Source organism: Ovis canadensis, chromosome 18, assembly GCF_042477335.2.
Source record: "Ovis canadensis isolate MfBH-ARS-UI-01 breed Bighorn chromosome 18, ARS-UI_OviCan_v2, whole genome shotgun sequence".
Taxonomy (NCBI): domain Eukaryota; kingdom Metazoa; phylum Chordata; class Mammalia; order Artiodactyla; family Bovidae; genus Ovis; species Ovis canadensis.
Genome location: NC_091262.1, coordinates 80,519,933 through 80,543,684, shown reverse-complemented (window position 1 = coordinate 80,543,684; position 23,752 = coordinate 80,519,933). Strand labels below are relative to the sequence as shown.

The 23,752-nt window shown below is 50.9% G+C and overlaps 2 protein-coding genes across 7 annotated transcripts in view; one reads left to right on the top strand and one right to left on the bottom strand.

Moving 5' to 3' along the window:
* CINP (cyclin dependent kinase 2 interacting protein) lies at nt 1–13,875 on the top strand. Its single transcript, XM_069559561.1, has 5 exons — nt 1–89; nt 4,763–4,931; nt 7,013–7,142; nt 12,145–12,274; nt 13,418–13,875. The coding sequence occupies exons 1-5, from the start codon at nt 38–40 to the stop codon at nt 13,618–13,620; spliced, it is 684 nt and encodes a 227-aa protein (XP_069415662.1). The 5' UTR covers nt 1–37; the 3' UTR covers nt 13,621–13,875.
* Nucleotides 8,550–23,752, bottom strand: part of ZNF839 (zinc finger protein 839) — a 22,115-nt gene continuing 6,912 nt past the window's right edge. For 2 of the 6 annotated variants that reach the window (XM_069559552.1, XM_069559557.1), the window contains exons 3-8: nt 23,008–23,214; nt 21,365–21,457; nt 20,546–20,695; nt 18,756–18,896; nt 18,475–18,604; nt 16,753–17,703 (exon numbers count right to left, since the gene is read on the bottom strand). In XM_069559552.1, coding sequence (XP_069415653.1) covers nt 17,504–17,703; nt 18,475–18,604; nt 18,756–18,896; nt 20,546–20,695; nt 21,365–21,457; nt 23,008–23,214 — 921 coding nt within the window. In that variant the 3' untranslated portion in view covers nt 16,753–17,503. Of the gene's footprint in view, nt 8,655–13,417; nt 16,653–16,752; nt 17,704–18,474; nt 18,605–18,755; nt 18,897–20,545; nt 20,696–21,364; nt 21,458–23,007; nt 23,215–23,752 lie in introns of those variants that run through there. The other 4 variants (XM_069559554.1, XM_069559553.1, XM_069559556.1 and 1 more) reach the window with 4 other exon arrangements.

The following is a 23,752-nucleotide window of genomic DNA, read 5'->3' as shown; positions in this document are numbered from 1 at the left end:
GGCGTGTCGGAAGTGACGCAGGTGGACTTCCTGTGCCATGGGCGGGGCTTCGGGTCTTTTTCCCGGGATCCCTGCGGAAGGCATGGAAGGTGCGTGAGAAGGGTCGGTTTTCCCAAGCGGGAGGGTGCGAGTGGTGCCGTTTGGTCTTGGAGCTGGACCCGCGGCCGGAAGTTTTCCGAGTTGCGTGCCGATTCTTGCCTGCCCCCGGCCCAGCCCGCTGGCCCCGGCACAGGCTCCGCAGTCGGCCTGGAAGTCAGTTTTAGCAAAATGATACAAAGGAGCGTCAGCAGATCCTGAGACTCAAATTGTCGTTATAAATTAGCAACAGCAGAACGCTTTTTCTGAAATCCCGTCAGTCAGAGTTCCCGGCCACAGAGTTTTTTCTGCTTATAATAAAAGCTGTCATTCAGCGAGTGCTCACTGAGCCTCACCGCGATCCCTTGAAGTGTCATCAACAGGTGGGAAGTCGAGGCTTGGAGAGAATAAGTAAGATACCCGCTATGCTGCTGTCCTGCTCTGTGGCTGATACCTGATCTCGTTTGAGTTGAAGTCAGAGTGTTGTTTTTGGTTCCTAAATATGTGCTGTATTATGGGGCAGACAAATGGTGACTCTCAAGTGCTCCTCGCCCGCAAGGAGCCCCTATTCGGTAAGGGAACTCCTTAGAAGATCGTGGTACAGGCGGTAAGAGATTTTTTTCTCCATTTAACACATTCTAGTCTGCACCTACGATGTGCTGAGGGCTTCGTTTGTGGCTCAGCTGATAAAGAATCCGCCTACAATGCGGGAGACCTGGGTTCGATCCCTGGGTTGGGAAAACCCTCTGGAGAAGGGAACAGGCTACCCACTCCAGTATTCTGGCCTGGAGGATCCCATGCACTGAGATGTTTGCCCATGGGGTTGCAAAGAGTCGCACATGACTGATCCACTTTCCTTCACTATGTGCTGAAGTTGTAAGAGGGAACAAGATAGCCTTAGTCACTACTGTGGTGGAACTTAGGCTGTCAAGGAATGTATTAGGCATTAAACAAGCAAATACACTGCGCTGGTGAGTGTCACGAATGAAGCTTAATGAAGTCGAGGGTGTTCAGGTATAGAGTGCAGTAAGTCCTAACCTAACCTTGGGATCCAAGAAGACTTCTTTGTGGAACTGACTTTCTAAAAACCTACGTCAGGTCATGTAGCTACTCAAAGCTTCCTGCTTGCTTTTCATTGACTTGGAATAAACCCAAACGTCTTACCTTGGCCTATAAGTTTCTGGCTGTCTTGACTGCCTCCTCAGCTACTACTCCCTCTCTCTCCTTTTCACTGTAGCCACATGGGTCTTGTTTCACACTCAGCCAGCTCATTCTCACTTAGGGTCCTTGCTGTTGACTTCTCATCATTTAGGTTTCAGCCTAAATGACAATGGCTTCGGAGTTTACTCTTAACACAAGACCCTGTTTTATTCTCTGGCATTTATGATATAAGCTAATGATCATAGGGACTTCTCTGGCGGTCCAGTGGTTAAGTCTCAGTTCAGGGGACTTGGGTTCAGTCCTTGGTCTGGAAACTAAGATCCCACATGCCACATGGTGCAGCCAAAAAAGAAAAAAAAAAAAACACCTGATAATCACCTAATTGTTATCCGCCTCATCTTTGGAAAGTAAGTTCTATGGAAATGGTCCTGGTCTATGTAGATCACTCACTTCCTTCCCCCATGTCTGGTGTAATGTAGTTCAGTTCAGTTCAGTTCAGTCGCTCAGTCGTGTCTGACTCTTTGGGACCCCGTGAATCGCAGCACGCCAGACCTCTCTGTCCATCACCAACTCCCGGAGTTCACTCAAACTCATGTCCATCGAGTCGGTGATGCCATCCAGCCATCTCATCCTCTGTCGTCCCCTTCTGCTCCTGCCCCCAATCCCTCTCAGCATCAGAGTCTTTTCCAATGAGTCAACTCTTTACATGAGGTGGCCAAAGTATTGGAGTTTCAGCTTCAGCATCAGTCCTTCCATTGAACACTCAGGACTGATCTCCTTTAGGATGAACTGGTTGGATCTCATCTCCTTGCAGCCCAAGGGACTCTCAAGAGTCTTCTCCAACACCACAGTTCAAAAGCATCAATTCTTCAGCGCTCAGCTTTCTTCACAGTCCAACTCTCACATCCATACATGACCACTAGAAAAACCATAGCCCTGACTAGACGGACCTTTGTTGGCAAAGTAATGTCTCTGCTTTTGAATATGCTATCTAGGTTGGTCATAACTTTCCTTCCAAGGAGTAAGCGTCTTTTAATTTCATGGCTGCAGTCACCATCTGCAGTGATTTTGGAGCCCAAAAAAATAAAGTCTGACACTGTTTCCACTGTTTCCCCATCTACTTCCCATGAAGTGATGGGACCAGAAGCCATGATCTTCGTTTTTTGAATGTTGAGCTTTAAGCCAACTTTTTCACTCTCCTCATTCACTTTCATCAAGAGGGTCTTTAGTTTCTGTTCACTTTCTGCCATAAGGGTGGTGTCATCTGCATATCTGAGGTTATTGATATTTCTCCCAGCAATCTTGATTCCAGCTTGTGTTTCTTCCAGTCCAGTGTGTCTCATGATGTACTCTGCATATAAGTTAAAGAAGCAGGGTGACAATATACAGCCTTGACGTACTCCTTTTCCTGTTTGGAACCAGTCTGTTGTTCCATGTCCTGTTCTAACTGTTGCCTCCTGACCTGCATTTAGGTTTCAGCAAATACTGGACAGTTGTCTAAATAAAGAGTGAATGAAAAAAAATCAATGATATTTAAAAGTGAAGCTCCTGGGTAGCTCCTGGTAGGCTGGTTGTCAAGGGGGAGCCACCCATGTGATTAGAAGTGTAACTTTCAGTCCCACCCACCTCAACCACCAGGGGAGAGAGGCTGGAGTTAAATCAGCCCCATCGGTAACTCATTTAATCAGTTGTGCCCATGTAATGAAGCCTCCATAAAAAACCAAAAGTGAAGGGTTGTGAGAACTTTCAGGAGTGAAGGGTTGTAAGAATGTTCGGGTTGGTGAGCGGCTGGGATTGCAGGTAGAGCGCTCTGCTCCCCTGCCCACATGCTTCGGCCCATGCGTCTCTCCCATCTGGCTCTCCCTGGTAGCCTAGTAAGGAGGATGTTTTCCTGAGTTCTCTGTGAGCCACTCTAACAAGTTAATCAAACCTCAGGAGGGGGGACTGCAGGTCAGAGGCACAAGGGGCAACCTGGACTTGAAGCTGGGATCTGAAGTGGAGGGAGGGGAGAGGAGTCTTACAGGATTGAGCCGTTACCTTGCGGAATCTGATGCTGACTCCCAGTAGACAGTGTCAGGGTGGAGTGCACTGCTTGATGGTGGTGGAAAACACACTGGAGAGGCCCTTGAGGTAACACATACTGTGTTGGATACTTGCCATGTGCCAGGCCCTCACAGCTTTGCATATATTATTGCATCTTCACATTAACTCGGAAGTAGATGTAGTTTATCCCCATTTTACGGATGGACACTTTGAGACCATGAGAGGTTGACTAACTTACCCAACATTGCACAGGTGGCTGTAACAGAGCTGGGACTCAAACCCAGTCAGCCTGGTCTCTAGAATCTATATTCCAGACAATTGTGTTTCCTGGATTCCTAAGGACCTCTCTGAGAATTTGGACCTTATCCTGTGGCCCATGAGATGCCTTTGTAGGATTTTTGGGGGTTTTTTTCGGGGCTGTGTTCTGTCTTAGCTGTGGCACGAGGGATCTTCCATCTTCATTGCAGCATGCAGGATCTTTATTTGTGGCATGTGGGATCTAGTTTCCTGACCAGGTATCGAACCTGGGCCCCCTGGGCCATCAGGGAAGTCCCTGAGGGATTCTGAGTAGAAAAGAATAGAGGGGTAGGAGGGCCAGGCAGCCTGAATGGTCTGGGTGTTGCTTCCCACAGGAGCTGGGGTCTGAGTGAGTCCCAGGATATGGGCAGCATTATTTTGAGGAAGGAAAGAACTTTCTAGCACAGAGAACTGCACATCCAGAGGACTTTTTAAGAGTTGCCAGTAGTTGATTTTAGTTAGAAATCGAGGGGCTTCAAGGTGGGGGTTGCAGCGAGGCCGAGAGGGAGTCAGGTCCTGAAGGAGTTTGGACCTCCCCATGTATTGGCAGCATCGAGACCATCACTGCGTCTCTGGGGTCCAGCCTTGTCAGTGTTGGAGTGACTAGCACCACTTAGCCACAGGGCTCAGAGCAAATGCCTGAGGCTAGAGAATGGGAGCGCCAAGGCAGGGGCATCAGAGCCTGGCAGCAGAGAGTTACAGCTCTGCTTCCGTCCCAACCTTTGCAAGTGGTCAGAGTGCTCACAATGTGGGAGACCTGGGTTCCATCCCTGGGTTGGGAAGATCCCCTGGAGAAGGAAGTGGCTACCCATTCCAGAATTCTTGCCTGGAGAATTCCGTGGACGGAGGAGCCTGGCAGGCTACAGTCCATGGGGTCGCAAAGAGTCGGACACTACTGAGTAACTTTCATTTTGACATCACAGAGTGCTCGGGGTGAAAGAGTCTCGAGCCATTAGGCTTCGAGAGGACTCAGCTATATCTGCCGAGACTTTAAAGGTAGAAACAATTCTCTTTGTCTAGTCCCAGGAAATTTCACATTCATCCGCACGTCTTCGTTTCCACAACACGATCTGTCCAGTCAATGTAGTGTTTTAAATAGTCTTACTGTCGCAAATCATAAGGACCATTTTCTCCCCAACTGTGATCTTGAATTTCATAAAGTGATGTTTCTCTTCCTCCCTATTAGCAAAGACTCTTGGAACTGTAACACCAAGAAAACCTGTCTTATCTGTCAGTGCAAGAAAAATTAAGGACAATGCAGCCGACTGGCATAATTTAATCCTGAAATGGGAAGCCCTCAACGATGGAGGTTTTGCTACTGCAAACAGTATTGCCAACATGAAAATCAGTTTGTTGTAAGTACTGGCGGAACATGTTCTGTGTGCTTCCGCCTTAGCGATTGGGCAGACATTTCATGGGCGTCTTTTAGAGTGGGCCAGGTAGCCTCCAGCAACATGGGTAAACAAAGCGAACAAGCAACTGATAAAACAGTGCATGCAGGTATGAAGTGTACGTGCATTGTAAAAACAAAATTATGCTACAAATTGTTTGTGGTTACATCTGCGTGTCAAATTATCAAAATGGACTGGGAGGAGACAGACTCAGGCACTGGTACCTTCTGGGAGGACTGAGTGGGACGGTGGGGCAGGTACCACTTCATCTCCAGACTGCTGCGTTTTATTTCTGCAGTGTTCTGACTATCACTAGAAAATACATAGATTTGCCCTTTGTCCCTGTTCTTGGCACATGGCTCTTAAAACCCTGATGATTTCCTTAGGGACTCGAGCTATGGAAGAATCTTTAGTTATAGTAATATTTGTTCTTTGGTCCTCCAGTTCCTGAATTAGCTCCAGAAGGATTAAGGAGTGCCCTGTGGTCATAGCAGGCCCCTTCCTAAGACACCCGAGCCTGTGTTAATAAGGGGGCTTTTTGGAAAACCCCTAAGGAGGGGATACCAGCCGTGCAATTGGAGTTGGCACTGTCAGCCCCGCCCCCTCACCTGCACTCTGGGGAACTTGAGTTAATCACCCATGGCCAATCATTTAATCAATTGTGACTTCATAAGGAAGCCTCCATAAAAACCCGGAAGGACAGGGGTTTGGGTAGCTTCTAGGTTGGGGAACCTGAACGCTTCCCTGGGCCCTGTGCTTTTACCCCAGATGCCACAGGGAGAGAAGCCCCTGGACTTGAGACCCTCCCAGACCTTGCCCTGGGTATCTCCGTATGGCGACCAGGAGTCAGACGTGGAGTGGGGTGTCTAGAGCAGAGGAGACACGCTGGAGTGTGTTCCCTCAGCAAGTTCTTTTAAAAAAACAAAAGAGTTATGAAGAAACTGTTGGCAGTTGCCAGTTCTGATGGAAAGATTTGCTTTATTGTTCTTTGCACTCTCCTATGTATATGTTTTTAGTTTTGGATTTTTGGTTTTTTTTTTTAAATCAGCCTGGCTTACGCAAGGCCTCAAAAAATTTAATCAAGACTCATGTCCCTACCCATGGAACTCTTTTAGTAGAAGGCGAAAGGTTTAAATGACCTGAAGAGAAATGTGAGTGCGGATCTGTACATAGTAGTTGTAATTTCTCAAAGCTGCACATCTTTGTCTACCGGCCGGAGTCTAGAGTCTTAACTTCTTGGGCTGGACCCCTGGCCCTCGCCAGCTCTTCCAAGCACATCAGACATGTCAGCCCTCTGGTCCCTTCTCCTGCTCAGCAAGTTCCAAGAAGCAGTTCTTACCTGACTCCATAAGATGCTCTCTGAAGTTGGAGGTGAGGGGTGGGATACATTGGGAGTTTGGGATTGATGCATACACACACACTACTGTACATAAAATAGATAACTAATAAGGACCTACTGGATAGCTCAGGGGACTCTACTTACTACTCTGTAGCGGCCTAGATGGGAAAAGAATCTAAAAAAGAGTGGCTGTATGTGTATGTATGGCTGATTCACTTGCTGTACAGCTGAAACTAACACAGCATTGTAAATCAAGTATGCTCCAAAAAACTTTTTTAAAACTTCTTGGACTACAAAACGAAGAACAACAAGAAGATCTTCTCTGATAATCTTCTAATGTTTCATTTTTTCACTTAAATGTTGATTGTGGAGCCACTAGATTAATTTCAGGTGCCGTGGATCACAGCTTTCCAGTTATAAAACACATTCCTAGCTGGCGGGCTCTGAGGAAATGACTGTGTCTTGCCCACTGAATGCGCCACAGGACTCGATTGAACTGACTTTGTTCTAGGGCAGAATCGAGCAGCGGATGGACATATTCCTCGTATGCGTAAATAACATGCAAACGTGATGACGTGAAATGACACCAGTGGAGACAGTCGATGATGACACTTGTACACGGATATTGAGTTTTCTGGGGTTCATCCTAACGAAGGGAGGTGACCTCACGGAGTGTGTTCTGTTCCCGCTTTTCCATCTGGTCCAGGAGCAAAGACAAGATAGAATTAGTGAGCAGCGGCCTGGCTTCCGACGACTGTGCAGAAAAGGAGCACCCGGAATACAGCAGGGAGCTCGAGACGCTGTGCGAGCAGCTGCAGGCCACCCTGGAAGGTTTGGTAAGGTGCCGCCGCCCCGGGCCGAGTGTGCGCAGGCGCCCGGAGGGGCTCCACACTTCCCTCCAAGATTTTCTTTGTCCCTCCTCCGCCTCCTCTTTGGTCTCTTGCTCTGCCTGCCCTATAAATCTTGTTTCCGAGATGCTGTCCTGACCGTCCTTCTGATCGGCGTGTCGCAGGGCAGTGTCCCTGCTCCGGGTCCCCACAGGGAGCAGATTAGGCTTGTGGGCCTCTCGCCTCTACTCAGCAGCCGTCCGGAGGCGAGTGGGCGCCACCGCCTTCCAGCAGAGCTCTATTTATGGACGCTGAACTGTGAATTTTATACAACTTTCATGTGTCACATAAAATATTCTGCTTTTGATTTTTTTTTTTCCAACCACTTAAAAATGTAAAACCCATTCTTAGCTCAAGGGACGCACAAAAATAGACCAAGCTGGATCTGGCCTGAGAACCCTGATCTCGCCCATAAGGGATGCTCTGAAGGGTTGTTTAACTCAAGCCTGGATGTCGGTACCCACCACGCTGGCCACCACATGTGGACGAAACAGCTCATCTCAGCCAGACACAGGGATGGGGTTTACACGCCTTAAACGCAGATAACTAAAGCTTCTCCACATAGAGCGTCTACATATTCTAACATTTCTTGATATGTTTCTAATGCTTGACATGCTTCCTTATCTTTTTAAACAGCATATGTCGAGTATCATTGTATTTCTTCAAGATACCACTTGTTCAAAGTCAGGATTCCACCTATTAAAAGGCAGACTATAGGTTTATAAGTTTTTCAGAAAAGAAGCACATCCTTTATAAGGTGTATGGTTTCTGAAACATGAAAATGAGAAAAACAAATAGAGCACCAAGGACATCTTGGTGGTTTCGCCTTTCCTTTAATCGAAATGAACCACTGTCTTCAGGATATTTTGCCGTGGGGGAGTGGCGGGGGAGCTATCTGTCTCCTTTAAGTAAATAATCAGGGTTTTGTGATTGTCCTGGTTTGTAACACTGCCTTTGGGTGGTGCTGTGATAAGAAACACTTGCCCGCCTGCCCGACCCCTTGCACGCAGTGCTCAGGCAGAAACAGGACAGGCCTGTGCGGTCGGGCCCTTTGTTCTCAGCTCCACCCTAGGAAGGCTGGAGGGGAAGGCGTGTGGGTGTTTGTTCGGTGGCATCTCTGTGTTCACTGCTGCATCTCCAGTAATTGGGTCAATGACCTCAGCTTCTGGACCTGGGCTTCCTGAATTAACACAGGCAGAGTAATCAATCAAGTTTTCCAGAAAAAGCCAATTGAAAACTGGCCACGTGTATTTTTTTTCCCCCCAACATTAACCCATTTGATTTTGGCAAGTGGTTTTGTTTGGACAAAACACCAGTGCACACGTTGCTTGAAAGAGAAAAAACTGGATGGCTAAGTTCCTACATTGAAATATTTATTTCCTGGTCACACTCAGCTTTTAGTTGTTAGCTTTTGTTGTTCCGTTGAAGTCTAGTTGGTTTAAAGCGTTGTGTTCCTTTGTGCTGTAAAGCAAAGGATTCTGTTATCCACATGTACACACTCTCTCATATCCTTTCCCACTATGGTCTGTTATGGCATATAGAATATAGTTCCCTGTGTATATTGAAATGCTTTCAACATGGTTAAGCACAGGCAGCCGGGCTATCGTCTGTTGGGTCGATGTGGCAACTCTCGCACCAGAACTTCCATCATCCATGGCCTCCCGCCTCCCTCTCTGCACAAAACATCTTACAGAACCCCCAGCTGGATCAGAACTGGAAACACTTCGGGCACATGCTAACGTGACTTTTACGAAGCGTAAAAACCCTGGGAAGGATTTTGTTTCTAAATGCCATTTGGCTTTCTTTAGCACGCACTTCCCTCATTTATAACTCTGTGCATGTGCACACCACTGTGGGGAAGGGGGGCTTGGGCAGGAACAAGGGGAAGAGGCTGTTCGCCTCCCGTTTTAGGCGAGGCAGGAGGGACTGACTGGCTTTGCTTGCGCGGTCCCCACTCTCCCTGTTCTTGCGGGGCTGTCTGGTGCCACGGGAACCCCTTCCCCACCCTGCTGACTGTGCAGAGGAGGGGTGGCCTGGGAGGGCGTCAGACCTGAGTCAAGGGCCAGAAAGTCCAGCCTGATGGACTGAGCAGGTGACACGTCCTGCGCCCGGCCCCTCCCCCCACAGCACGTGGCCTGGCAGGGCAGCTGAAAGTGGCCGCTGGGTTTGAGACGGCCACGCCCCCCGCAGTGGCCCTGGCTCCCAAGGCCTTCCTTCACACAGAGCCTGGGCTGGCCATGGGTGCTGGGGTCAGGCCCCAGAGTTCTCTGCCCCAGTGGATTTTTTCTATTTCAGATGGAATAAGTGGTTCGAGGGACTTCCCTGGCGGCACAGTGCTTAGGACTGGTTTCACTGCTGTGGGCCCAGGTTCAGTCCCTGGTTCGGGAACTAGGATCCTTCGAGCTGCATAGCATGGCCAAAAAACATAAAGTAGTTTGAAAGTTAGTTCTTCTCACTCAGTTTCAAAACCAAAGTTGATGTTATGAGGATGCTGATATCATTATTCCTATTTGCCTTGAGCCCTTAGAGAGAATGGTTTCCCAGGCTTGACTTGGCCTTGAATCTGGCCTGGGTGGAGGTATCCGTGTCCCTCAGCTGGACGAACATTTCACAGTGAGGGCTGTTGCCTTTAGGAGGGACGTGGAGCCACGAGCTTGTCACTTCAGGGCTGTGGGCGGGTGTGGCTTTGGTGTCATTATTGTTGAATGAGCCCCTGGATGGAGCTGGCTCCTCCGGCCCAGGCTCAAGCCTCCAGTTTCCTTTGCTGTCCTCGGGCTTGTCAGCTCTTCTTAGCATTAGGTGGCAGCGGGGAGCTGCCGCAGGACGCAGAGGGCAGGGCTGGGGATTGGGTGTCGAGGCCTGGCCTCGTCCTTCCCGAGCTCAGCAACCTTGAGAATTTTCCCAGCTGTCATCCGGAAATGATGAGTCCTATCTCCTGGGGTTGGGCCAAATGAAATATCAAACCTGGAAAGATTTGGGAACAGAGTCTGGTTCTTTAAAAACTAATGTTAGCTAAATTTAGTTCAGCCGCTTCGTGTAGTTAGAGAGTGCTTGAAGGACCAAGTGCAGGGAATTAAGGTTTCATGACTGATAGAGCTTTTCTTACACCCCGCTGTGTACATAAAGCTAACTTCATACTTAGGACCTAGAGTTGTGGTCTAGCAGACCTACGATGGGGCTTCCCAGGTGGCGCTAGTGGTAAAGAAACTGCCTGCCAATACAGGTACACATAAGAGACACAGGTTCGATCCCTGAGTTGGGAAGATCCCTGGAGGGGTGCATGGCAACCCGCTCCTGTATTCTTGCCTGGAGAACCCCATGGACAGAGGAGCCTGGTGGGCTACACAGTCCATGGGGTCACACAGAGCTGGACATGACTGGAGTGACTTAACACGCACGCACACAGAGCTATGCTACTGAAATCCAAAAGCTTGGTCACTGCACGCGTTTGTCTTACTTCACAAACACTGATGTGGCTCCGACCGGGCGCCCCACAGGCACTCGTCAGTCCCCCGGCCCTGTTAGCAGGCGCTCTGTCGGGCCGGTCCACACTGCAGCAAGCTCCTGACGAGCACCAGGCACCGTCAGCGTCACGTGGTTGCTGTTGCCCCCTGTGTGTCGCGTGCTGGGCTGCCTTTCGTTATTACAGTTTTATCAACAAGGAAACCAAGCCTCAGAGGTTTCAGTGAACTTGAAACCAAACAGGTCACGGAAGCCTTTTTGTCCCACCTTTCTTGTTTGTAGGCAAGACCCCAGTCTCGAGACCTGCCTGGTGGTCCAGTGGCTAAGACGTCACGCTCCCAGTGCAGGGGACCCGGGTTCAATCCCACGTGCTGTAGCAAAGATCAGAGATCCTGAGTGCCGCAGCTAAGACCTGGCACGGCCAGATAAATAAATATGGGGCTTCCCTGGAGGCTCAGTGGTAAAGAATTCGCCTGCCAGTGCAGGGGACATGGGTTCGATCCCTCATCTGGGAAGATCCCACATCCCGCCAAGCAGCTAAGCCCATGAGCCACAACTACTGAGCCTCCGCTAGAACCTGTGCTTGGCAACAAGAGAAGACACTGCGGTGAGACGACCGAGCACCACAGCTGGAGAGGGCCGCCCCCACCTGCTCACTGCAGCAACAAAGGCCCAGCACAGCCAAAAATCATTAGATAAAGTTGATGAATAAATAATTTAAAAAAAGACTCCAGCCTCCCTGATCTTCCCTGAGTTCCAAAGGGTGGATTCCAGCAGTTGCTAATTTAGAGAGGAGCAGTTAAGAAACTACTTGAGGCAAGATTAAAGGGACCCGAGAAACTTATCAAGATTAGGAGACCCGACCACCTGAGACCAGGCCCTCCACACACCCTAATCTTATTGGCAACCCCACCCCTTGAACTCCTCGTCAAATACCCCCTGGGCTGCAGACACGCAGTTTTTCCGAGCAAGAGGCTGCCATGTCCCCCTTTGCCTGGCAAAGCAATAAAGCTATTCTTTTCTACTTCACCCAAAACTCTGTCCGAGATTTGACTCAGCACTGGGGCACAGAGGCCAAGTTTTTGGCATCAAACTCAAAAGGCAGTTCATATCGAGTCAGAAGTGAGCTTGTTTAATGCCTCTTCTGTCTTTCATTCCATAAAAGGGAGAGCCTACCTTGCCACCCCTCTTGGTCTTCAGTGCTAAAAAGTGAGTGATGTTCAGAGAGTTCAGTGAAGTGGGACTCAGCAAGCTTCCTCTTTTCCAGCAATGGAAATCCAGGGTTTATTACTGAAGTAATCCAAACTTGTGAAATCGAAGCAACCATTTACCTCCATCTCCCAGAAATTTGCTGCACATGAGTGAATGGTGTTGAGTTATTGGACTTACATCTCAACAGACTTACATTTCTTAGCTTTGAAATCTTCAGAGTTACTGAATCTAAGACTGAATTTCAAATAATAATCTCATAGTCTAATATCTTTTTCAGACCAAAATACAGATGAAGATGGAAAAGCTGTCTTCAACCACCAAGGGCGTTTGTGAACTAGAAGATTACCATCATGGAGAGGAGAGGAAGCACCCCCCACTCTTCCACACGTGGCCCACGGCTCATTTTTGTAAGTAGTCCTTTCTGCCTTCTTTTCAAGGGTAGATCCTGAGAGCATTTCATGCCATTTCGATCTGGCCCTCTAAAGCTGACAAGACTTTGAAATTCAATTCAGGAGGATCCTTTGGGAGGGAGGGAAATGGAGGCATCTTAGATGAGCATTTCTTCTTGGCTCTAATTACCTACTAACCAGCAAAGACTCACTGGAAAAGACCCTGATGCTGGGAAAGATTGAGGGCAGGAGGAGAAGGGGGCAACAGAGGATGAGATGGTTGGATGGCATCACCAACTCAATGGACATGCGTTTGAGCAAGCTCCGGGAGATGGTGAAGGACAGGGAAGCCTGGCATGCTGCAGCCCCTGGGGTCACAGAGTCGGACACGTCTTAGTGACTGAACAACAATCAGCAAAGAATATTAAACATCATTAGAGACCCATGAAGCAAGCTGCCATTAGTCCTTTAAAGCCAATGGGCAGAATGAACTTAGCCTCCTCAGCAGAGGTAGGATTTTTTTTTTTTTTTTTTGTAGAAAGATAGGTTTTCACTTTTTGTTTTGCTTTGTTTAAAAAGTAAATGGGGGTCACTTTAGCCTGCCCCATGAAGGCAGGCTTCTGGGAAAACAAACTCCATTACCTAAATAAATTGTGCAGTAAGGCCTCTTTTTAGCATTATTAGTTTAAAAGAAGGGCTAAACTATTTGCTGTCCCTTTGAGACCTCACTTCTAAATAAGGGAGAGGGATAAAATCACCTAATGTAACGTGTTCATTGAATATTGTCAGTTTGAGATGAATGTGCTCTGTATAGTGACTGTAGGCTCCTAAGAGCTGCGTAGAAAAGGTTACAGGTGCCTTTTAATTCCATGACACTCATTTCCCTTGTTATATGATCCTGATCTACACTGGCTAGAGTCCATCTTCCTCCCAGTTCTGCTGCTGACTCTGGCTTTTAAGGAGCAGCTTTTCAAAGTCCCCGGTGGTCAGGACTTGGTGCTTCCACTCCGGAGGGCATGGGTTCGATCCCTAGTCCAGGAACTAAGATCCCATAAGCAGTGCAGCAGGGCGGGGAAAAAAACAAAGTAGTGGCGGGTCATCCCAGCCTCGGGCTCCCCATCCAGCAAATGCCGCTGTTAAGGGGGCCCGCGTTGGTTGCAGACGAGGTCTCCCGCAAGCTCTCGGACATGTACAGCCAGGAGCTCCGCCTGAAGCGCACGGTGGTGGAGCAGCTGGCACACACGGCCGACCGCGACCTCGCCCTCAGCTACCTGTCCATGTGGCTGCACCAGCCCTACCTGGAGGGCGGAAGCAGGCTGCTTCTGGAGAGCATGCTGCTGGAAACGGGGCACCGCGCACTGTGACCTCCCCCCACACCTCGGGGCTCCAGGCCCCCCGGTGGACAGACTTCCAGGTGGGCGCTGGGTGGTACCCTGGGATCCGCCCCCCGGCTGCACCCGCGATCAGGCCCTGTGCTTGATCCTTTCACCAGCTCTCTGGGGCCTCTCCAGACACTGATTACTGCTGCCTGCCATCTGCCACTCAGCCTTGTCTGCACCTGTTGTGAATGTGGCATCTATGAAGACTTCTGCATGAAATAAATGAGTTCCTCAACTAAATGACTGAGTGATCTGGTTTTTGTCAATTAGGCCTATTTTACATAGGTTCCACTTGCGTAGAAAATCCCTGGTTTACTATTTGTATTGTTAAAATTGCGGGACTGTATTAGCTTCGTAACTACAACTAAAATAGGTGGCACTAGCGGTAAAGAACCCGCCTGCCAGCGCGAGAAACGCACGAGATGTGGGTTCAGTCCCTGGGCCGGGAAGATCCCCTGGAAAAGGGAATGGCAACCCACTCCTGTATTCCTGCCTGAAACATTCCATGGACAAGAGGAGCCTGGTGGGCTACAGTCCATGGGGTCGCAAAGAGCTGGACACGACCAAGTGCACATTAGCTTTGTGATTGCAACTAGTGTCTAGAATAGTTAGAGGGCGCTGGATAAAGATCAGCGTCATGCAGATGCAAACCAGCTGCCAAAAAATTGCCCGTCCTTGCACTTAGTCATGACAGGCCAAGTGAAGTGTCTTCCATGTCCTTCTGGTTTAAATCCTCGTTTGGCAATCTTTGCAACCAGATACTGGGGGTCAGTTCTGCTATTGCTCCCCCAGAAACAGAAGTCTAAGAAATGTCATGCTATATGATACGGGGTGTAGTCTCATGACACTCAAGTCCTAGCAGCTCAGGAACAAGTGCTTCCCAGGCAAAGAAAGAAAATATTCCAAAAATAAAACACTATGTATGATGGGGGTGTATTTGGAATGAATCACACTGTGTAAGTTGGCATGTGCAAAGCATTCCAAAGCAGAATTTCTTAGAACTTCTTGTTCCTCTCCTTTGCAGTATTTATGAAAACCCAACCATAATAATAGTAGCCCGTCAGATGTCCTGCAGCCTGGAAGCCGCCTGGCTGGCATTCGGCAGAAGGGGCATCCCTCCCCCAGGGCTCCCTGCTGTGGTCCCAAGCCAGGTGGGCAGGACCAGCCCTCCTCAGAGGCATGGGGTCAGTTTTTAGGATTGGGATGGGGTCTTTAAAAGAGTAAATTCTCTTCAGGGGAGACACTGAAGAACTGCTCAGCCTTTCTAGGACATTTCCTGTCTTCTCGACACCTCATCCACAGACACCCAGGTTGCCCGAGAGAACTAATGGGAACGAACAGTGCTGCTGATGCGGAAGCCCAGCCTCTGTGCACCGGTGCTGAACTGAATCTTGGAGACAGTTTGGGGTGAAGTAGAAAAGAATTGCTTTGTCAGGTGAAGGAAGGGGGCCACACTGGGCTAATGCCCTCAAAACTGTGTCCTGGGCTTCCGTGGTGGCTCAGTGGTAAAGAATCCGCCTGCCACCGCAGGGAACGTGGGTTCGATACCTGAGCCAGGAAGATCCCACGTGGCAAAGGGCAATGGGACCCCTGTGCTACAACTCCTGAGCCCGTGCCCCGCAACACGGGAACTCACGCAGCGAGAAGCCCGAGCTCTGTGACGAGAGGAGCCCCCGCTGGCAGCAGCTAGAGCAAAGCCTGCACAGCAGCAGGCCCCAGCACGGCCGAATATGAATAACAGACAGCTGTGTGTCCCACCTGGGCGAGGGTGAGGGGTTGTGTGGTGTCTTATAGTCAAGGGGGCGGGCTTTCTGATTAGGACCAGGGTGCCCACAGGGCCTGCATTCTTCAAAGCCAGAGGCCATCTGGAGTCACGGGGTGACCTTCTCTCTGGAGCATGTTTCATCAAGTAGTTAACATGTTCCATTTGTTGGGACACCTACCCAACAGAAGAGCTCAAAGATACTGTTGTGTGTATCCTGAATATTCATTGGAAGGACTGATGCTGAAGCTTCAATACTTTGGTCATCTGATGGGAAGAACTGACTCTTTAGAAAAGATTCTGATGCTGGGAAAGATTGAAGGCAGAAGAAGGATGAGGCAGAGGATGAGATGGTTGGATGGCATCACCAACTCAGTGGACATGAGTTTGGGCAAGCTCAGGGGCTTGGTGATAGACAGGGAAGCTTGGAGTGCTGCAGTCCATGGAGTCCAGAGTCAGACGCAACTGAGCGACTGATCACTTGAGGAGGAACCATGACCCTGCCCCAAGGCTGCACTATTATTTCTCAACTGCTTCTCCCTTGTCACTCTGTACCCTCCCTTCCCTGATTCAGTTCAGTTCCGTCCCTCAGTCCAACTTCCCTGATTAGCAACTGTTTGAACCTGCTCTTTGGAACTCAGAGGCTTCCCGGGTGGTGCAGTGGTGAAGAATCTGCCTGCCAGTCTGGGAGACACGAGACACAGGTTTGATCCCTTGATCGGGAAGATCCCCTGGAGGCGGGCATGGCAACCCACTCCCTGAGAATAAAGCCCACTCCTCCCCAGCACAGGGAAGGCGCAGCCTGCAGCCCCGGCCCCAGCATCCAGGGTCCCTCCTGATGGCGTCAGCCAGGGTAGGGAAAGGACAGCTGTGCCCTTCTGATGCTCTCATCTGAGTGTGGACAAATGGCCCTCTCTTTCTCCCCATGGTAGAGCCCAGGAAAACATTCCAAGAAGAGACAGAGAGACCTTGCTTGATAAGTGGCTTTACAAGCGGGACGTGGAGGGGCTACGGCTCCTGTCCTGTGCCTCACTCTCCCTATCCACCAAGTGTCAGGACAAACAACGTCCTTCCCTACTTCCCAATAAAACGCTGCCCAGATGGCAGGCTTGCACAGTGATTTATTGAACCCAGAAGCAGCTTCTCGTGTGGACCAAGTCTGCTGTAAAGGAGCGCGTCGCCGAGGAGAAAGAGGACGTCGTCTTCTGTGCCTGGAGGCAGGGGAGGCAACCCAGAACCAGTGCAGCGGCACCCCCTGCAACAAGTGCCCAGGGGCAGATGCGTCAGAGGGATCCATCCCCAGGTAACGCATCTGCCATCATTACAACAAGCAAGATGTAGAAAAAGGCAGACAGTGAGGTAGAAAGACGTTATTCTTTATAAATAAAATGTTCATTTGTGTCAGTATTCACATTAGAAAAATACATGTTCCTTGAAACAGACCTTCTCTGGGTAAAATCCACACAGATCTAGGGCTGCAGCTCTGACCCCATCTCACTGAGAGGGCTGCGTCTCCAAGCCTCCAGAGGAGCCGTTCCGGGGGGCCCCCCACAGGGCAGGCCCCTCTGCGTCCGTCACTGTGACAGTATCCCCCTCCCCGGACACTACGGAACCCGGATGGAACAAGGGAAGCCAGTCAGAGTCTGAACTGCCGTCTGCTCCTATTCCTGAGACAAGACCGCAGGGCATCCGTTGCTAAGTTCAAAAGCACGGCCTCCCCGACGGCAGCGCCGCCTCCAGCCCCTGGTCTGTGTGCCTCTCAGGGCAGCTGGTCCCAGCCCCCTGCGGCCTACAGGGCCCCCTCAGGACTCGGCATCTGCCCCGGCTGGGCAGAGGCCCCGCTCAGACTCGGTGCTGTGCGCACAGTTGGCTGGCACGGCATCCATGGACCACACTTTCCTGGGCAGAGGGGCAGGGGCCTCGCCGGCGCTGGACTCGGGGCTGCTCGGGTGGGAGCCACATGCCTCGCAGAAACTTCCTGCCTCTGAGTTTCCAGGCTGGAGACAGGTTCTGCAGAGAGCCGGGCTCCCCAGGCCAGCCCCAGCCTCTGGATACTCTCCCCAGGGAGCGCAGCCAGCTGGTGCTGGGCCCCTGTCCCCAGTTTCCCTAAGGGACAGGGGAGCCCCGGCCTAGGGCACCCTGGCGCAGGGCAGTGGGGTCTACAGGCCCACCCTGAGCTGCCCAACCGGTCAGTGCTGCCAGCCGGTGGCCTGCCTGTGCCGCGCTGCCCTCTTGCTTGGGAGCCGGCGTCGCGGGGCTTTCCTCGGGGCCGGGAGAGGCGCCCCCATTCACTCCAGGGGCAAAACCTAAACGGTTCAGAAAAACAGAGCCAGTTGTGTACCGTTGCTGGTCACGCATCACCATCCAAACCAAGCTAGTCCAGAGAAAGCTTCCTGCCCCTGAGACAGAAACACGAACCCTCCTTGTTACTTGGCGGCTTCCAGGAATGGATGAAGCTAAGAGGAAACTCAGACCTGTGAGGCGAGGGGAGCTGTGTTCCAAACAGGTGCCAGACAGCCCTCATTGTTCTCAGTGAATAAACCTGCCCTCCTGTCCGGAAGAATTAAGTCCCAAGTTCTGAAGGAGAGGAGGCCTCTTTATATTAGAGACCTACGGATCAAGGAAGGGTATCAGGCAGCTGTGACAACATTTTGGAAAGTTACGCCTGCGATATATTCCGGGAGTCTCATGGGTCCGTTCTGGCTAGCACCAAAGTAAAAGCTAGAACATGTCTTGTTTTCCAATGTTAACTCTCAGCTGGCACTGAGAACCAAGTTTCACGAAAGCCAAGCCATGGACTCACGTGTCCCGGGACCAGTCCCTGCTCTCAGGTCTCCCCAACTCCTTGGGGCCCTCCCAGGCACAACCCACTTAGCACCATGAGGCAGCTCTTCATTCCAATAAAGGACTCAAGAAAACCCCAAAGACCCGAGACTCCTGGGAATGAACACTGGGAGGTTGGGTAAAACTCTTGAGAAACCAGAGCAGTCTCTGAAACGCGGCCACAGGAGTGCCGTCCCCACCCCCGAGCAGCAGGTCTCTGAGCCCTGGGGTGCACGCCGCGAGGGCTGTCTTACCTGCACCGGCAGCTGGGGCACGCAGGGCAGGCCTCTGCAGGCCCCCGTCTTCAGCAGGACACTCCGTGGGGTCCTGGGGCACAGCGTCTCTCCTGGTCCTTTTCACTGAGGCCAGCCCATCCTCTGCAATCTAGGGAGAGAAGACCCAACCAGCTAAGACTAGGAAGAAACAGGCCAACCAGCACCTCTTCTTCCTGGAGAAGTGCTGGAGTCCCAGCGGTCCACCCCAACAATTCCCCGCTGGCCAGACAGCGGCCTGGCGCCCCTCGGGCCATGCCCACCTCATCCGCCCTCTTCTGCGGACGCGCTCCCTCCAGCTCCGCTGGGGCCTCCTTCGGGCTGGTGCACTTGCCGGGAACACAATCTGCATATCCTTCTCTTTTCCTTAGGAACTCCTCTGTGATTCCTAAGGACTCGGCAACCTGAGAAGAAAGGGGCCCGTAGAGATGCTTCACTCAAAACACAAGATTCAGAAGCATGTCTGCACTTGAGAATAAAGGGCTGAGTGTAAACCTAAGGAGTCCCTTTGTTCAGCAAGATGCCCTGAAGACAATGGGAAGGATGAAGATGAACTGTCATCACAGCGGCATCGTGTTAGTCTGACACCACGGTAACTTTCTTGCCCACTATTCCTCCTGGATGGCTTCCACGCCTGTTCAACTGGCAGGTTATGAACAGGTAAGGGACCACTGCCAACCAGGGCATCTATGTGAGGCTTAGCGAAAAGTCCATTACATTTTTAAAAAATATGTAACTTAAGGAGATAAAAGACAGGGCCTCCCTGGTGGCTCAGGGGTAAAGAATTCGCCTGCTGATGCGGGAGACACAGGTTTGATCCCTGGTGCAGGAAGATCCCACATGCCTCGGGGCAACTAAGCCCCAGCACCACAGCTACTGAGCCTGTGCTCCAGAGCCGGGGAACCACAGCTACTGAAGCCTGAGCGCCCTGGAGCCCGTGCGCCATGAGAGCAGCCAGCGCAGTGAGAAGCCCAGCACCGCCCCAGGGCAGCCCCGCTCCCCGCAGCTAGCGAAGAGCCCCTGCAGAGCAACAAAGATGCAGCACGGCGAAGAAGACACAGACGCCTATTGAATTTGTATAGAACGGATGAGGACAACCCAAAAAACCCACATGGTATGTTTCAGTGTGGATCAAGATACTTCTTGCTATAGAAGTAATGACCCTGAAACACTACGCTTTCTAGGCAGGCAGCTCCACTGTATAATCAAACGTTAGGAGCCCTTAAGTCAGCATGGCCTAAGTGTTGTTCACTGTCGTAGGAGCATTTTTTTTAGTACACCTGACCCCGCTCTGTTTACTTACTTCCTTGCTGTATTCACTGGTTTGTCGTCCTCGCTGAGATTCTAAATGTATGTGAGATGCCGTGGCATTCGCCTTCCTCTCTCTGACTTCTCTCACTCGGCCTAATACCCTCCAAGCCCAGCCATGTTGTTAAAAGAGCGTGGCAAAACCAGACTACTGAAAAGCACAGCATCGCGAAAGCCAGAAAAGACGACTGCCCCCTGCCGAGGCGGAGGGTGTGGGGAGTTGGCGCAGCCACAGGCGGTTGGTGGGGTGAGGACCTGAGTCTCTGAGCTGGGCGCAGGGAGTCCCCCTGGATGACCTGCCCGCCCGCAGAACTTCTGCCCGGCAGAAGGTTTTATCCAAAACAAGTAAAACCACGTCAGTTCACAGCCTATTTCTGTCAAGGACTCAAAATAGCTAAAGGCAAGGATACTGAAATGGGAGCTCTGTGAACACAGCCACAAACAATAACTGCTGGCCCCTGTGTAATTCATCCCTTTGCAAAAACCTACATAATGAAGAAAAGACACCACCTATTCACTGTGATCATCGGTGAGTGGGAGGATGGTGGGTGTTTCCTTTTTTTTTTTTTAGCTTATCTGCATTTCTGAGTTTTCTGAAAAAAGCATGTATCACTTTTGGAAGAAAGAGCTAAACAGAAGCTGACTATGAAGACGTCAAGACGTCATGACTGAGGTAAACATCCTCCTTCTTTACTGGGCAGCCCTCCCTTGGCTCTGGGCCAGACTCCCCAGGGGAGCTTGTTACCTTACTGTTGTTTACTTCCAGAGGCGCCTGAGAACAGGGCCCGGAACTGCGGAGGTAATCTTGACACAGTTTCGTAACCATTTTATGCAGCTCTTCAAACTCCTTGTATACAGCTGGGAAGAGAGGTTTTGCTAGATGACCTTTTTCAACCTCAGTGAAGATAAAGATGACAAAGGGGGGAAAAAAAAAAGATGTTTCAACCTAAGGCAAAGATGTGGAAAATACAGAGAGGACTCCGAAGGCGGGAAGGACACTCCTAAGCCCCCAGCCGCCAGCAGACTCGGCCTTCGCTCCCCAGCGAGAGCGCAGCGTGCCCTGCACTGTGCTCGGGGCAGCAGATGGCCGGGAGAAGCCGCCCAGGAAACCAGCCCCTGAGGGCCGCCGGAGAACGGTGGCTGGGGGAATGGCACGGACAGGCCCTGAGGGCCACACAGGCAGGTTCTGGGGCCTGCAGCTGGGGGAGGGCCGGGTCCCCACTCCTGGGGCGCTCCTGAAGTCCGGGTGCAGGCAGCAAGGCCGCATCTCGGCGCTGGCTCCTCGGGGGCGGGGCTGCCATGGAGGCGCGGGCAGGGCAGGGTGCGAGAGGAGAGGGGAGTCCACGCACACCGAGTCCACGAGGGCCTGCCTGGCGGCCTGTGCCGGCGCCCGGGCCGGACGTGCCGGCGCCCAGGCCGGACCAGCCGGCTCACTTCAGCCCTCTCTGGGGAAAGGAGATGATTCCCAAGGCCTGGCTCCATCTAAGAAAATATTACAAAGGATGCCTTTCTAAATAACTTCAGATCATCGCCTCAGTCGCTTAGCAACACTAAGGAGACCCACCTTCATCAGAAGAAATTCATACACGGTCACGACCTGAGCCAGCCGAGGCAGAGCCAACCCCACTAGATCGTCCCGGTCACACTGGTGGAGAAGCTACCGGAAGAAAGCGTTTGACATCTTTGAAAGAATTTTCCAGCAGCCAGTAAGTTGGTGCAACAAAACCCACAGGAGACAGAAAGTTCCCTAACGTCTCAGTGACTAAGCAGCTCTCAGCTGGGAGCGCTGTGCCTGTTACACAGCTCACGTGCTCACGCATAACCAGTCCTGTGATCAACTCTGCATTCAGAGTCTGCCCCCAACGGGAGCACCGAGCGAGCAGTGGGTACCAGGCCCTGGATGAGGACACAGCCGCGGTGGGGAAACGGGTTTCTGCTCCCCAGGGCTCACTAACTGGTGCCCGAGCCAAAAACACAGCAAGTCCCGAGGCAGCCCGCAACCAGGAGACCACACCAAGATACAGGGACAGGCAGGAGACGAGGACCTGGGGAGGGGCTGGGCTGGGGGGCGTGGATGGCGCAGGAGGGCGCAGTCCTCGGATGGGACTGGAGTGAGTGACGGGAAAAGAGGCGTCGTGGGCACCGTGTCCCCCCACACCCGGGACAGGGCCTGATTCTGGACACCCCTAGTCGTGTGTAAACCAGTGCCCATCTCTGGGGAGCTTCTCTTGTGCGGGATCAAGAGAGGCGCTCCTCGGAGGGTCCCTGATTCTCCGCAGGACAGTACGGCGCTTGGACAGTATGGTGCTGCTGGTCCTGGCCATGCGCTCCAGTGGCCTCACTGACCTGACCCAGCAGGGAGCGTCTCTGGGGTTCCGGTTCCTCATCTAAGCCGAGCTACTGACATGCAGTGAACTGAGCGCAGCTGGAACCCAGCAGAAAGTGCTCCCAGGATGGAAGCCATTCCCTCGTTTCGAATGTTAGTGAGCAAATCACATCAGAAGCCTCCTGACCTCCTACTCCTAAAACTCACTCAGCCAGGACTTGGTAACAAGCCCATGGGGAGGAAAGTTAATTCACCTGGGTTTAAATTTCCCGCTGGACCCTGCAGCCTCCTAGGCTTTCTAGAAAGCCATTTCCTCTCTGAAAACCACTTTCCCCTCATGTGTAGTTTGGAGGCCCAGGGCCCAGAAAGCCACTCTCTCTGGGGCTGGTTGTCTCATGTACTTATCTGTACTTTCCCTTTGCTATTTTTTTTACTTATTCTCTTTAAGATGCAGGTAAATAAATACATCCTCACCAAAGACAACGTAAGCTTGGGGTCCCACTCTTCTAAGCCAACCCAACTAAATTCAATAAACCTACTTTCAAGGGCTAGAATGGAGATTCTAGAGTTTAAAACCCAAAACATGCTTTTATATCTTGAAACTTTTTACAAAACAAAAACACCATTTCTGTTCTTTTCTAAACTGCTTCCACGCAAGCCCAAGTTATAATTCTACAAGCTATCAAGGCAAGCAGCTGGTACACCTAGGAATCATTTTGGGCAATGTTATCTTTGAATAGAGTGTTCATCCCATTACACATCAGGTGAACTGTTTGAGTCGATCTGGGCATTTTACTCTGAAATTCAGAAACCTAGAGTGAGTTGCCACATACCATGCCAGAGACACGGGTTTCAAGAACGGAGCTCTAAGAGTGACGCACCTCCTGGAGCCTGGCCCTGCTCCTCGTGGCCCCAGCACCCACTGGCGGGTGAGCCATGCCGCTCTGCTCCAGGACGGCTGTGCTGGGCTCTGTGGAGTAGCCTCTTCTTCTAGGTCCAGGATGTCTCTCTGATCCCAAAAGGGCTGAAAAACTTCCATTTTTTGCTTCAGACACCAGCGCTTCTTCAACTTCCACAGACTGACCATTCTAGATTGGGGTGCACACCCAAACCAAAATAAAATAATCATCCTTTATACACTGTAATGAAAACCTTAGAGCAGAAAAAATATCATCAAAGCAAGGAACTTGTAAATTATTCTTCTTGGCATAATCAAGACACATTAATGATAATCAATGCATCTTAAACAAAGGTTCCCTTAAAGATACCAGATGAACACCAGCCCGCAAATCTGGGCTGACAAACCATGATCATGGAGTGGTGCCCAAAATGAAACGAAACACTCTTCTGAGGTCACTGGATATTAAAAATTGACCTGAGCTTTGTTAATTCATAATTCACCCACAACTTGTAAACTTTTTTTACTGGATACACTTCAAATACCATAAAAGTCATCCTTTGGAAATATACAGAGAGGGGGACTTTAGAAAATTAACCAGGAAAAAAAAAAAAAAGAAAATTAACCAGGCTGTGTAAGCTCAGGGTCCTAACCACTGGACTGCCAGAGAAACACCTCAACGCTGTTTTTTAAATAATGGACCAGTGCACATGGCACACAAATGCTCA